The sequence below is a fragment of the Glycine soja genome, chromosome 1, assembly GCF_004193775.1.
Source record: "Glycine soja cultivar W05 chromosome 1, ASM419377v2, whole genome shotgun sequence".
In the NCBI taxonomy this organism is placed as follows: Eukaryota; Viridiplantae; Streptophyta; class Magnoliopsida; order Fabales; family Fabaceae; genus Glycine; species Glycine soja.
The window spans coordinates 4429725-4445990 of record NC_041002.1 but is presented as its reverse complement, the minus strand read 5'-3'; the positions used below and the strand labels follow the sequence as shown (position 1 = coordinate 4445990).

The 16266-nt window shown below is 35.0% G+C and overlaps 2 protein-coding genes across 2 annotated transcripts; both read left to right on the top strand.

Annotated features, from left to right (window-relative positions):
• The first annotated feature begins 2595 nt into the window (after positions 1 to 2595).
• LOC114406560 lies at positions 2596 to 3066 on the top strand. The gene has a single exon (XM_028369297.1). The coding sequence runs from the start codon at positions 2596 to 2598 to the stop codon at positions 3064 to 3066; it is 471 nt and encodes a 156-aa protein (XP_028225098.1).
• Positions 3067 to 8553: 5487 nt separating this feature from the next.
• LOC114410719 lies at positions 8554 to 14434 on the top strand. Its single transcript, XM_028374661.1, has 4 exons — positions 8554 to 9416; positions 9507 to 9697; positions 13423 to 13497; positions 13571 to 14434. Exons 1-4 carry the CDS (start codon positions 8729 to 8731, stop codon positions 13955 to 13957), a joined length of 1341 nt encoding a protein of 446 aa, XP_028230462.1. The 5' UTR covers positions 8554 to 8728; the 3' UTR covers positions 13958 to 14434.
• Positions 14435 to 16266: the final 1832 nt, after the last annotated feature.

The following is a 16266-nucleotide window of genomic DNA, read 5'->3' as shown; positions in this document are numbered from 1 at the left end:
ATTCCTTCGGAGATGTTGAAAAAGGCACATCAAAATCAAAAGTGATTATGAAAAAGGTTTTTCGACGAGGCCAAAAATTGGAGGTTTTCATGTCCCTAGTTCTTTCAATTTATTGACTTGGTGTGACAATCGTATGATGTGTGCTTGGCCAAAGGCTATCATTGTGGATGGATGCGTTGATGCAATGTCATGATTGTTGTCTGATAACTGCTAAATAATTGTACTTTGATAATAGAAAATAAAACAAAATTGTCTTTAAAAATAATTATTTAGCAGTTATTTGCGCCTAAGTGTTAAAGAATTGATGTTTCGTTAAATCTTGACTGCAGATATAAAAATTGGAGGTACTAAAAGCAAAAGGTGGAGAAATAACGAAGTAAAGAAAAAATTTGCAACGAGGCCCAGCCTAGATGCCTCACTCAACGCACAGCTCGCGTTGAGCGCGACTGGAGACATAGGCACTAAGCGAGGGCGTTAAGCACGAGATTCATCACCCGCGCTAAGCAGGCAATAGGCGCTATGCGAGTAAAATAGAAACTGAACGTGCTAAGAGAGAGAAGCTCGCTAAGTGAGCGATCCAGTGTGCGCTAAGCGAGCCTACGAAGGCCCAAAGCCCACTTCAACAGCTATAAATAGAGAGTCAGACTAACAAGTTTTTGGCGTCGTTGTCGGGGATTTTATCTTCGTACTTGGTTGCCATACCTTTTCAATTTGTAAGCAATTCTTTTAATCTTTTTTTTTTATTGTTGCACTTTTTCTTTCTTCTATTCTTTCTTCTTTCTTTCTTCCATAATTTGCATGGGTAGTGCTTGTTTTTGTGTATGCGAGGTAGAATTGCAGTTGGTGATATAGCCCCTATCAACTTGGAAATTGAAGCCACTTGCAGGCGTAACAATGCTGCAAGAAGCACAGGAAAGCAGTCACACCTCACCTCCTCATTCTCCACAAATCCACATTCAAATGGAGGAGGAACATGCATGACGGGTTACACTAGAGGACTACTCTAGTACAACCACTCCACAGTTTTTTACAAGCATTACAAGGCCGGAGGTTCAAGCGGCCAACACCTCTTATCCTCACTCTCTCATCCAATTAATTCAAGGAAACCTCTTTCATGGTCTTCCAAATGAGGATCCCTATGCTCACCTCGCCACCTACATAGAGATATGCAACACGGTCAAAATAGCCGAAGTTCCTAAAAGTGCAATACGCCTCAATCTCTTTTCCTTTTTGCTAGCAGGGGAGGCAAAAAGGTGGCTACACTCCTTCAAAGGTAACAACTTGCAAACATAGGAAGAAGTCATAGAGTAGTTCTTAAAGAAATATTTCCCAGAGTCAAAGACCTCTGAAGGGAAGATGGAAATCTCTTCTTTCCATCAATTTCCTGACGAATCCCTCAACGAGGCGCTCGACCATTTCCACGGATTACTCAGAAAGATGCTTACACATGGGTACAGTGAGCCGGTGCAACTAAACATCTTCATATATGGTCTACGACCACAATCAAAGCAACTACTGGATGCATTCGCAGGAGGGAAGATCAAGCTAAAGACACCGGGGGAGGCAATGGAACTCATAGAAAACATGGCAGCCAATGACCACACCATCCTTCATGATCGCACATATGCGCCAACAAAGAGGAGCCTTCTAGAACTCCCCACCTAAGATGCAACATTGGCTCAGAACAAACTATTGTCTCGACAAATAGAAGCCCTAACGAAGACCCTCAGCAAGCTTCCACAGCAATTACAAGCGGTAAGTCCTTCTCACTCTTCTATTATGCAAGTAAAGGGATGTCACACATGTAGAGGAACACACGAGCCTGGGAAATGCATGGTCCAAGAAGACCCTTCTAGGGAAGTGAACTATATGGGAATACAGAATCGCCACGGATTCCAAGGTTATAACCAAGGAAGACTGTCAGGATTCAATCAAGGACCAATTGGATTTAATCAAGGCCCACCAGGATTCAACCAAGGTAGGACTTTCACACAAGGCTCAAGCTGGAGGAATCATCCAAGGAATCAATACAACAAGGAGCACAAGGGTCAGCCAGCCCAAAATCTCAACCAAGGGGTAGATCTTCATGAGAAAACCAGCAAACTTGAGGAGACGCTGAACCAGTTTATGCAGGTATCAATGTCTAACTACCGAAGTACTGAAGCCTCCATCAAGAACCTGGAAATTCAAGTGGGGCAATTAGCGAAACAGATGGCTTAAAGACCCACCAGCAGCTTTGGAGCCAACACAGAGAAGAACTCCAAGGAAGAGTGCAAGGCAGTAATGACCAGAAGCCAGAGGAAAGCACAAGGAGAGAAAGAAGCAGAAAAAGACCAATCTGAGGAAGGGAAGACAGACAGAGATGGAGAAGAAGAAAAGAAGGAAGAAGAGGAGGGAGAGAAAAAAGTCTTACTCCCTAAGACCAAGAGCCAGTTAGCCCGAGAGGCTAAGAAAGAAGAGCCACCATTCCCTCTAAAGGAGCCCTTATATCCTTTAGTGTCGTCCAAGAAAAACAAGGAGCATTACTTCAAGTGTTTCTTGGAAATATTCAAGGGGCTGGAGATAACAATGCCATTCGGGGAAGCCTTATAGCAGATGTCACTCTACACCAAGTTTATGAAAGACATCCTCACCAAGAAGGGGAAGTATATTGATAATGAGAGTATTGTGGTGGGAGGCAACTACAGTGCAATGATACAGAGGAAGTTACCCAAGAAGTTCAAAGACCCCAGGAGTGTGACTATCCCTTGCACCATAAAGAAGGAGTCAGTAGAAAAGACCCTCATTGACTTAGGGGCAAGCATCAACCTGATGCCCTTATCAATGTGCAAAAGAATTGGCAATCTAAAGATTGACCCTACCAGGATGACGCTTCAGCTGGCAGACCACTCAATCACAAGACCGTATGGGGTAGTAGAAGATGTCCTAGTCAAGGTCCACCACTTCACCTTTCTGGTGGACTTTTTCATCATGGATATCGAAGAAGACACAGAGATTCCTCTTATCCTAGGCAGGCCCTTCATGTTGACTGCCAAATGTGTGGTAAAAAACTTGTTAACTCGTTGACAAGTGTACCGAATTTGTCACAAGTAGTATAGTACTCGGAAGTCCAAGTGTCGAATCCATAGAGAATTAGTTTGTACTTAGATTAATGCAAACCCAAATTAAAAGCAATAGATGAAAAATAGATAAAGAAAGATAGAAGATAAGGTAAAGATTTAAAGATAAAAAAAGATAAGATAAGAAAAGTGAAAGATAAGAAAGATAAAAGATTAAGATAAAAAAGATAAATTCAAGATATGATAATGTTGGGACCTGACCTACCTTGTTTGCCGAGGATGTATGATTTTATGATTTTTCTTTATGAATTCAGGTGATTTTATTCTACCCACATTTTTTCATTTACTAGCCCTTGATTCCTCATGATGACAAACATATTTTATTTATCTATCTCCCAAATTCCTTTGAAAAGATTCAACAAATAAAATGCATGAAGTCTAAATTTCAGATGTTTGCAGAAATGCATGGGCATAAAATTATCATTCTATGTCTAGCAATGACTCTCTTATGAAATCTTTTCTTTTTGTTCTATTAGAAGTTATCTTCTTCCGAGCGTCTAACCCCTAAAACTAATGCATGTATATTTTCTTTAAATCTTATTTAGAAGTTACCCTCTCCCGAGCGCCTAACCCCTAAAATAATGAAAAGATGAATAATGCATGAAACATATACAGAAAAGACAATAGGATAGAAAACACCTGGTATTGCATTGATAAATAGTGAAGAGTACATCATACATCGCTTTGGCTTTTAGGCCTGCCAGACCCTAACTAGGGGTTTAGCCACTCATGGTCATGAAGGCTTTACAATGAGAGGGGGTGAAAGAAAGAAAGGGAGAAATGGTGAAGGGAAGGAAAGATTTCCCCTACTAGAGGGGGTTGTGGGGGTGGTCTCTTTTCCCTTGATCTGACTCTCTATTTATAACTGTTGAAGTGGGCTTTGGGCCTTCATAGGCTCGCTTAGTGCGTTCTTCCTCGCTTAGCACACACATGATTGCGCGCTTAGCGAGCTCCTTTCGCTTAGCGCATTCAGTTTCTGTTTTGCCCGCTTAGCACCTGTTGCCCGCTTAGCGCGGGTGCTGAATCTCGTGCATAACGCCTTTGCTTAGCGCCTGCGTCTTTAGTCATGCTCAACGCGAGCTGCGCGCTGAGCAAGGCATCTAGGCTGGACCTTGTTGTAGATTTCTTCTTTTCTTCGTTATTTCTCCACTTTTTGTTTTTAGTACCTCCAATTTTTATATCTGCGGTCAAGATTTAATGAAACATCAATTCTTTAACATTTAGGCGCAAATAATTACTAAATAATTATTTTTAAAGACAATTTTTCTTTATTTTCTATTATCAAAGTATAATTATTTAGCAGTTATCATTGTCAAACATTTTGTTCGTGACAATCTCAACCCATGGAGTGTTTCAAGTTTGTTGGTAGAGTACAACATCATGCGACGCACATTCTAGATCCCCAAGTCGAAGGAAAGATGTTCGTACCATGCAAAACCTATTTGGCTTTTGCACGTTAGAAGTTGTGTGTGGTATAGTTGATAAATAATTATATCCTTTCAGTATTGGTTAGATGTTCAATCATCAAGTTTGTATATAAAGAAGTAAAGAAATGAAAACTATTAAACTATGTAAAAAAAAACAAAAAAAAAACATGAAATAAAACAAAAAAAATAGAAGTAAAGAAATGAAAACTATTAAACTATGTAAAAAAATCAAATAAAAAATTAAAAAAGATAAAAAAAACCCACTTATTTTTAACTAATCAATTATATAAGATTTTAGGTAACTTATTTGTTAATAATTTAGTTAAAATGAATTAATAAAAATAATTTAGTTTATATATTTAAAAATGAAAATAATAAAATAATAATAATAATATTAGAGGTAATAAATCAATTATATAAGATGGGTTTTTTTTATCTTTTTTAATTTTTTTTACATATTTAATCTAATAGTTTTCATTTCTTTACTTCTATTATTTGTTTTGTTTCAGGTTGTTTAATTGATATTTTAAATGTTAATAGTTGAATTAATCAGTCAATCATATATTTTTTACTAATCAATTATATAAGATTTTTATTCATTAACAAAAGCGAATTATAATATTATATCGATTAGAGTCTATCGATTATATATTTCTGATAATCAATTATTTAAGCTTTTAGGTACGTAGAATAATACAAAAATATTTTTATTTGTTAATAAAAATTAATTATAATAATATATATAAATTAGAATACGCAGGACAACATAATTTATTTTTTTAATAATTAATTAGTTACACAAAATTATTAATAATAATGATTTAGTTTATATCTTTTACAATGGAAATAATAATAATAATAATATAGGTAATATTCGTGGAGCATTTATGATAAGATAATTATTTATAAAAATAAAATAATAATTGAATAATGTCCAAGACCTAGTTAGTCATTTACAAGCCCTAACACCGGTAAAGAACAATTATCCAAAGTAACCAAAAAAAAAATCATTAACAATGGTGATTAACCCCGGGGGAGGGGGGGAACATGGGTGAGAAACATGACATCTTCTTAGACCTCCTTGGATGAATTGGAGGAAAATTAAGTCTCTTACACATAATATAATCAACTTAATTATGCTTCTTTAATTATACTTTTAATATAATATGGGTCTTATTGATTGACAATTCATAAGTTTCATAGAAATTTTCAATTCGTGGTAATATGTATGAGATTATATGTAAGAATATTTTTTATTTTTTCTTCTCACTGGAAAAATACTGGTACAAGAACAAAATCCCAAAGAATTTCAACTACAGCACATTCTGGCCCAGCTTCCTCTTGCATGGGGTGGGACAAGCTCACATGCAAAATGGAATGAAAAACTAAGCCCAAACAAACCATTGTATTTACATGGTGAAATGACCTAGTCACATACTAAAAGTAGGCTGTTGCTTCCTGGACTCCCCTAGTTGCACTTTTCAAAATGTAATGGGGAAGTACAGGAAGAGTAATATGTGCAGAAAAATTTACCCCTAAATTTGGATATTTGGGTTCCATGATTATTAAAGTCCTTTGTTATTGGCACTACCTTTTTCTCTAGTGGCATCCCCTTCTTTAGAATTTTTCATTTTAACAAAAATGCACTTTTGTTTTTGTAACTTGTTTTGGGCCTTTTGCTCTTCACCAAAAATGAAATCATTTAAGCATAGTAAAAAAAACTTACATTTTATAAGGAAACAACACCGATTTCATAAAACAAGTATGATTTATTACTCTTTTTCAATTTATTTGGAAATAAAAATTTTAGCTGAATATTTTTTTTTCTTTCATGTTGGGAAAAAAAATTTCTTCATCCATGACAAGGATCAAATGATAAGAATACACATAAACAACACCACTAATTAAAAAAATAGCAAAGGACACGAATTTAATGTAATTTAGCACCTTTTGGTTACTTCAATGAAAACATATAAACACATAATTACTAACTCACATAATCATACAAATTTTATTGACAACCTTGAAAAAATTCTATCCATTACAAATTTTCTTAATAAACTTGAAAAAACACTCTCATTACATGACTACTTCTCACTTGAGTGATACCTTTTTTCTTCAAAGGGATTCCTTTCTATAATAGTGGTGAATAATTTCATTCATGCATGCAATTCAATGGACTTTTATTGTCCCACCTCTCCATTTATCTTTTCATCATGGTAATGGAATTCTTCAAGAGTTAGATACATTTCATTATATCTTGAAATACGCCTCTCAACTCTTCAACCACTTACATTAATATTTCAAAATTTGGACTAATAAATGAAAGAGATAAGAAACCTACATCCATCTTCTTGTCAATTTTCATTTAATATAAAAATTCCACACTTACTAAAAAATATAGGTTAAATAATTTATTTGATCCTTTATTTTTTTCCAGTTTAAACCTTTATCTTATAAAAAGTTGAATTTGGTCATTTATCTTATTTTTTATTTTATTCTTTTATCTTTTTAAAAAAATTATTAAATCATTTATCTTTTTTTTGGTTCAACTTGATCCTTTATCTTTTTTTTGTTCAATTTAGTTCTTCAATCTATTTAAAATCGATGTTGTTAATCATTTAAAAAGGAGTTTTTTAGTTTAGTTTTCTCCCATTTTCCTTCACTTCATCTTTAACAAAAAGAAAAATTCATTCTTAAATGGATTAAAGGACTAAACTGAACAAAAAAAGATAAATAACTAAAATAAACTTTTTAAAAAATAAAGGACTAAAGTGAACAAATAAAATAAAATAAATAATCAAATTGAACTTTTAAAAAGATAAATGACCAAACTAAATAAAAAAATAAGATAAAAAATCAAATAAATCATTTGGGCATATATATATATATATTATAAATTTTCTAATCAACATATAATGATAAAGGGTTTTGTAGTTAACATGAAACTTTAAGTTCAAAATTCACTATCACCATTATGCAAAAAGATTACATTTTTTTTTTCATTTTTTATGTGAGTCGGTATGAAGTATCTATTGATTTTATTAATAACTAATCTTTGTTATAAAACTTGTTTAATCACCTTAAGTAAAGTTTATCATCCCAAAATTCAAACTTGAGATCTCATCTAAGAAATTCAAGCCCAATCCACTTTCACTTAGATTAAATAGGGGATGTTTGATTTGGTTGTTTTCTGTTTTCATTTTCACTGAAAACAGAAAATAGTGATGAAAATGTGTTTGGTTGGATTTCTGAAAACATTTTCAATGAAAATGAAAACAGGAAACAACCAGAAAATGAAAATAATAAATTTTCGTTTTCAGTGTTTTTAGTTGAGAACAGAAACCTCATTTCGGATAAAATGAAATTGTGGTGACAATGAATGTAATTTTAAGCAAATCTAAAAATACAAAAAGATAAGAAGTCAATATATCATAAATTTTCAGTATTTTTATTCCATGAAAACAGAAAACAAGAAGTCAAACCAAACATATTTTCAGAATTTTGATCTTTTGAAAATGAAAACATTTTTCAGAAAATGAAAACAGGAAATGAAAACAGAAAATGAAAATGCAAACCAAACACACCCATACTTATTAGTTTATAATTTTGTTAGTCTGCGATGAAATAAAAAAAAATATTGTCATTCCTTGAACTCATTAATTTAGTTAACCTACAAATTATTTTCATAAACAATTGAAATTGACTTACTTAAATGGCAATCAAATCAAATTCCATTTTTAGCAACACAACGAAATCCAATAATAATATCCTTATTCTCTTTGATTTCCATAGTATGATTCTGTGTAGGATGGTTCAACTCAACATATCCATCCATTATACCCAGCTGGCACAAAAGATTGCTGTGTCCATATCTAATTGGATCCAAAAATCCCACAAGTCCAAGGAAGCCATTCGAAGATGTCCACAGAACCAACGAGTTCGGCCCACTAAGTTTCCTCCCAATATTCTAAACACACAAAATCAAAACCCCAAACTCACTATAAACTCTCCCAAAGTACACTCCTCCACACACACACTCACAAGTCACACCGCCGTATAGTTCAGACCGAACCGCACTCTTTATCTCTTTCTCCGCCGCAAACTATCCTTCTCCGGCGGCGCCACCGTACAACCCTCGATTTAAGCAAAGGAGCAACAGAAGGAGGTGCTTGGTTGCAAATGGCGGCCACCGCAAGCAACAACGACGTCGCCGCCGCCGCCGACGGCCCCGTGATGAGCCTAATCAACAAGCGCCTCCGCGCCCTCCGCAAGAAGCTGAACCGCATCCTCGCCATGGAAGAGGCCGTCACCCAGGGCAAGCCTCTGAACAAGGAGCAGGAAGAGGTTCTCCGCTCCAAACCCTCCGTCCTTGCTCTCATCGACGAGCTCGAGAAGCTCCGCCAGCCTCTCGCCACCGCCCTCTCCGAAGAGCTCCAAAACAACGGCACCTCCTCTCAAAACTCTCGCGAGACCGAGACCGAGACCGAAAACGAAACCCTAGCTGAGAGCTCCGGTTCGGTTGAGCCGAACACGAACTCGACCACGAACGACGTCGTTGTGGAGGACCTGCTTAATTTGCTCTACTTTGGTTCGCTCTTTGACGTGAAGAGTGACTTTGCGTCCACGATGCTTACCAGGACGCACGAACGCGGCTGCTGCTTGACCTACGACTACGTCACCGACGACGCCACCGATCTGCTCGGCGAGAAGGACTTGGATTCGATCTCCGCCCTGCGCGGGCTGCTCGTTTCGCGGCCCGCGGATTCAAGCTTCTCCCACAAGAACGCGCTACAGCGCTGCCTGGAACACGCCAGGCTGTGGCTTACCAAGTCGGAGCAGCCCATTGAACCTGATACTGATGTTACTTGTATGGTTATGCTGAATTGATGTGTATTTCGCTCTTGTTCTGTAGGTTTTTTTACTTATTATTGAGTGTTTTTTGGTTTTTTTTTGGTAGATGCTGCATTGAGGGAGAAGTTGAACAAGATTATGTCTTCGGAGTACTTTATTACCACTCCTGAGATGAAGGCTCCGGTTGAAGTTGCTGCGGCTGCTGCTGGGGGTAATTACGTGTCTTTCCATGTGCCGGTGCATGGGTCTGTGGTTCCAGTTGAAGTTGAGCAACCCGTTTTTCAGTCTCAGGAGAAGGTATAATTTATAGTGCTTGCTGGATTGGTTGTTTTTGAAATTTTAGTGTTTGGATGTGTGTTGCTTTTTTTGAATTAGTAAAATGGGAATTCATCTGAGTTAAGCATGAAGCTTGGATGCTGTTGTGTTTTTGTTGGAAAGAAGTTTAAATTTTTTGGACCGCTTTGGGAGTTAAGTACCGTAGCTGTCAACATTACTTTATTTGGTTGGATAAAATGTTGTTGGAAAGTGATAGGACTTTTGTTAAGAGGTGATTTTTGTTTATGGTTGCACAGGTAAGAGGGGAGGGATGGGAGAAGGATGTTTGCTGATTTGTTTGTTGTAATTCTTATGCTTATACATGGGGTTAGGGCAAAATTAAATTAGAATCTCATTGTGTTTCTTAGTTTTGAAGAAAATCTTTATATTTCTTCTCCAATGTTACTGCTTTATGCGGTGGACTTGAAGTGTAGTTATTAATTTATATATATATGAATAAGCATGGTTAACCCCATTATACTTCCTTTGCTATGCAACCTAGATGAATGTAGTATTAATGAAGTTGTGCTTAAGAATATGGTCGAGTTTTATATGTGCTGGTGACAGAATAGAAGTTGGCAAGTTACTCATTGGCTTCAGATACAGCTGAAACACTATAGATGAGGGTATCTGATATATACTGTACTGTGCTTAAGCTATAGAGGGGGCATGAGACCTATGAAAAATTTGTTTTCTATCATGAATCATGAGTTATAAGAAATATAGAATTATACAATAGATATCTGTGCAATCATGGTTATCAAACTCACAAGTTAACTTGTCTGAGTTTACGAGTCTATAGGCACGGTTTTGTTTAACTTGGTGGCAAAATAGTTTGAGTGGATTTGTAGCAGACTTATGCCGACTCACAATCTTGAGACCGAACAAGTTTGTTGGGTAAAAAATTTTAACCCAAAACACATGTCGTTTTTTAGTGCATTTAGGAACATAGTTCTGTAAACTTTGCTGTTGCTGGACATGGTGTTGCAACCTTTGTCGTCTCTGGGTAAGGCACCATGACCTCTGCAGTTGCGGACAGCCTTTGCGACCTCCCACTCCTCTGTGTTCTCTTGTCTGTTCGGGGCAGTATGCGCCGGGTAATAGTTAGGGTTTCAGGGTGTCTTTCCTTATCTCCTGTCCGTTTTGTATTGTTGGGCCTCTGTTTGAGCCCAACAGCTTTTTTTTGTTTTTTTATGAAAACATAGCATATAATATATAATCAACTAAAGAATAATAATAAATATAATGGTATTATAAAATACAAAAAACTATTTAAAGCATAATATATAACAGTGGTATAATAATAATAAATTAAATAATAACAGTGATAAAAACTAAATAAAACATAATATATAATATAATAACTTAAATAGGTGTTTTATTATTATTATTATTATTATTATTATTTATATGAAGTTGATTCTTATGAGTTTAAAGTCAAGTTTGCGGAATTTCTGCGAGTCTATGTAAACTTTGGAGTTTGACAACCATGCGTGTAATCTTAATGCTCAAAATGCAAGCTAGAGTTATCCCTTGCACTTAAAAGTGTTAGGAGAAACCTTTGAGTAGCTAAAGTACTCTGTACACATACATGTCTTCAAGTAGATTGTTATATTTTGTTCTACACAGTTAATCTGCAATATGTGCAAAACTTGTTCTACACAGTTATCCCACTAGGTTCTGTTCATTTTTATTAGGTTGAAATGAAGAGACCCTGCTTCAAGACATCTTCTACACATACACGTCTTCCATTATTATTATTAATGTGTGCAAACCATGATAAAATTTAATTAGATGTTTAGAACCATTCTTGATATAGAAGAATGTATAAGCATAGGTTTTGTTTCTTACAGATGGTATTTCATGTGGGCATGTCTAAATATTTTTCAAGATTATATTTATTTTTTTAGGTTGAAATGAAGAGACCCTGCTTCAAGACATGTTTTGAGAAATTAAATCTATATCTATGAGAGTCTTTGGTTATAGTATGTGTATGCAAGTTCTGTGTCGGCATAGGCTTTGTCTATAATCTTTAAATAGGAAGGAATGTCATACTCCCTCCAGTCTTGATTATAAGCAAAGAAAGACATACTTCACACTTAATAAGAAAATTAGATAATTTTATTAAATTGTGTCATTTCCAATTAAAAAATAAACATTTTTCCTAAACTATCATGCATTGGAACTTGATATCAAGCATAAAAAAAGTCTTTGGCCTTATTAAATGAGGGATATTTTGGAGATAACTTTATTAAATAAGACATAGGTAATTGAGATTTGCTTATATTTGAGACCAAAAAATAAGGAATTTTTGTTGCTTATATTTGAGATGGAGGGAGTATAGTTTATGGGGGAATTGGTAGTGCATTGATAACTTCCATGACCATGTCTTCTAGCATATTATTGCCGTTGTTGACGTTGTATAGTGTGTGGTACTTGTTCTTTTCAATTGAAGTCAAAATGTTTTTTTTACTGATAAGTCCTTGGTTTCAGGCTTCCAGTTATCAACTGTTGTTGCATTTCCCTATTCTAAGTGGTCAGTTAGTGTTTATATGGTTAAATTTCCTGTTTCTGTGGGGTTAGTGAAATAATATAATATATCAGCGACATGTATCTGTTTTTTAAGTATGTGACTGTGTCAAATGCTAGATGGAGTGCTACCTGGGTGTGTCCAAAATGATGATAGAGGGCTTAAGAGGGAATCTCAGTTAACAAAAATAGTATTCTGATCTGCCCAGTGCTGTAAACTTTTTACCTATTTAAACTGGATAGACCGGTGGAAGGCCTCGTGTCTTTGAAATTTGTAGTATATGAAAGAAGAAATAAGAAATAGTCCAGTAGTTTTTTGTATGTGTGCTGAACAGTTATGTATGGTTTATCTGACAGTTATTTGTATTCATTTTGGGTTGGACAATTATTGTGTAATGTTTATGTGTTCATTAAGTTGGGGAGAGGGGATTGATTATGCTGGGAGTTGTGGTTCTCCCCCTCTGTTTATTGAAGGAGAATACTCCTTCTAAGTGAACCCTGATATGCTGAGTGTTTGTACTGCAAAATCTGGTCACTAAACCATATTGTTTCAGTACTACAATCACTGTTTTGTGTTTCTAATCCCTTAGTCGGCCATAAACTCTATGTCCTCCTAATTTCCCTTACCACTGTTATAATCACCTTAATTAACTATCTTATGGAATAAACACACCAAATCCTGCCTGAACTTTCTACTGAGTCTTTTCCACACGCCCAACAATTTACTTCCTCTAAATGTTATTCTTTAAACTTTAAAGGAGGTTCTCAACATCTAGGTCATGCCATTATTTGGGACCAATTCCAAAGTTATGGAAATGTTGCCCGTTGACAACTTTACAGTATCAATATTTCATAATCAAAGTTCATGCAAATTCAATTACCTATCACTAACTAGTGTGATAACTTTCTTTAAGTTGTGTAAAATGTGGCAATTTAAAAGATTATATGTTCCCATTATCCTGGATATTTTTAAAAGTCTTTTTTTTCCTTTCTTTTCTTTGGTGTATGATATCTATGATGCTTCATTTGTTCTATGATATGAATTCTATAGATTCACTAAGTTCTCATTGCTTGCCGCTTTTGGTAAAGAATATTGTTTTTTTGCCTTTGATTCAAACCAAAATAAATATGGATACTTTATACTATATTAGCTTACTAGTTCCATATGCTTTTTGTAGGATGAAGGAACTGCAAATTTTCAAGGACATGGATCTGAAGAAGATCTGTCTGATCATGAGGGAGAGCTTCAGAAGGTTTGTATAATTTTGGCTAGATATCATACTAATATTGAAGTTGATCAGATGCTAAAGGTTTTTCTTTCTGCAGGATGAAGTAGAAGCAGAAAATGCAGGTGAAGTGGTGTCAGCTCAACATGAACAGGCGAACCAACAAGCAGATGTAGAGTATAATGAGCGAGATGTAGAGGCAAAGGACCAGCAGTCATACCCCAGGAGGGGTTATCAGAACCATAGAGGTGGTCGTGGTGGAGGTGGTCGCAGGGGTTACTCAAATGGTCGTGGAGGTCGAAGTGGTGGCAGAGGAGGCTACCAAAACGGGCGCAATCAATACTACGATCAGCCTGGAAATTATTATCCAAGGAACAACTATTATAACAACAGAGGAAGGGGCGGCAGAGGTGGTGGCTATTACAACAACCATGGTGCAGGCGGTCAAGTTAATCATGTCGCAGGTGATGTGGGGGTGCAATCATGATAAGTTATGAGTTGTTTATAGTGGTTATTACTGTCACTAGTTGGTGGTGAACCATTTTTTATCCTCCTGGCATGAAAACATGTTTTGAACAATTTTGTTTGACACTTGAATGTTCAAACGTCTAGACTCCACTATTTTGTAGTCCAGTGGCTAGTGTGGGCCTTTGTCCGAAATCTCACTCTGGAGATTGGAATGTTGCCCTTGTTTTCGCTTTCTGCGATAGCCGCCGACTAGTTGGCACTTGTGTCGCCCCTTGTTTAGGTAGGTAGATATTTTCGTAAGGCACAAAATTGCAAAAGCAGTATCTCGTTAGAAAAAAATTGCAATTGCAATTGCATTCTCTGGGTGGTTTTTATTTCTCATCGAGCCATAACTTTTCACTGCAGTATGGGCACATGACATCTTCGACTCTTCGTGTCTACTTGCCGTGGATTTTGCTAGTGTGTGGCGTAGAATCAATTGATACTTTTTACTTAATTGAGTAAATTTGTGTGCTTTTTTAGTTAAAAGTACAAACTGGAGAGGAAGTTGTTTCAGTATATTTTCTGAACGTTAACATTAAAAACATTAGTAAGTTATAAATTGTGAGATAGAAATGAAGGAAGGATGTTTTTGGTTGAAGAGAAATAGAGAAGAGATGAGGAGATAACTGATGTATGATTTGTAGTTTGATCTGAATCCAAAGATTATCCAAGATAACGTCTCATTTAATATGAAGATTAACACTTAAATTTCTGTATGATTTGCAAGGAAGTTGATTGGTGGGATCCTATTATGGATTGCACTGTTGATCGAATATGATCGTCTATGAAGGGTTGTATGTCTGTTGAGATTCGAAAGATGGTCAATTATACTAGAGCTGGTGAAGTTAGAGGAAACCCTGGTGGAGTCTAGTTTTAATCTTATGACCTACTCCATTATATTATAGCCTTAGTGCATAATTGCACACCTTATAGTTCCTGTTTGATTGGTTGTTACTGTGTCTGTTTAGCCCTTTTGAGTTCTTAAGATCAATTGAATTCCTTATCTTTCTTTTCCTTGATCTTTTTCTTTTGGTCCATTTCCTTTGATCAGGCGGTTAGTTATGGGTCGGGTTTCACAGGTTTGGTTAGTCCTAGAGTTGAGTTCGTGTTGGTAAGAGCGCAAATTTGGGGAGAGGGAATACTTTGCTAATTTTAATCTATTAAGTCCAAACACGAATCCAATTTAACTAATTAAAATTAAAAGTTCAAATATATCACAACTCGAAATACATTTGTGAAATTTTAAACTAAATTCGGCATACATACCTAAAATACATTATTTAAAAATCGAAATAAATTTATTGGTAATGTCAGGCTAAAGAAAAAAAAAAGATAGACGGTTGTCGTTGAAATTGGAATTGGAGGACAACCTTCACTAGAAAACATCTGAGAATAAGAACCGAAACTCCATACGTAGGAGAGAAAATTACAAAAGGAAATCATTAGGATGGCTAACTTATTTCGTTGTATTAAAAATAAGCCAAGATGGAATTGATTCCCATAATATTTTATAGGGTTAATTATGTTTTTAATCTTTAAATTTTTTTAAAATTTATTTGTTAGTCTCTGAATAAAAATTTGTCCGGTCATAATCCTTTAATTTTTTTCTTTAAATTTTTAAGTCAATAAATTAAAGTTTGATTGATTAATGTCACTAAACTTTTAAAAATTCGCTTTTTAGTTTCTGAACAAAATTTTGAGTCCTATTATTTTTAACAATTTAATGGATTTTAAGGACTAAAAATCAAAATTTTTAAAATTTTAAAGATTTTGATTGGTCAAATTTTTGTTTAAGAACTAAAAAGTTTAACAGAAAAAATAAAAAAAACTATCATCAGTCAAATTTTTGTTCAAAGATTAAAACCCAAATTTCAAAAAAAGTTAGAGACTAAAAACAACGTAATTAACCCTATTTTAGATAAGAATGGTATTGAACTAATTTCTATATAAACAAAGGCGTTGTTCATGTAACTAGTAGAGCCTCAATTGAAGGCTATTAATTCAAAATCCACACAAACGACTAATGGTGAATAAAATTAAGGTTATATTAGTTGATTAGTACTTTAATTTATTTTTTACGTTTGATTGGGTCTTTTATTTTTATTTTTTTAAATTTAATTTGATCTTTTAATTCTTAAAATTAATTCAATTTGATCATATTGTCTAAATTGAGCCAATGTTATTAAAAAATTATATTTTATGGCGGTTTAAAATCACTTAATACCGATGTTAAATCATCATAAAATATATATTTAGATGGTAAGATTAAATTTAAATGACATGACT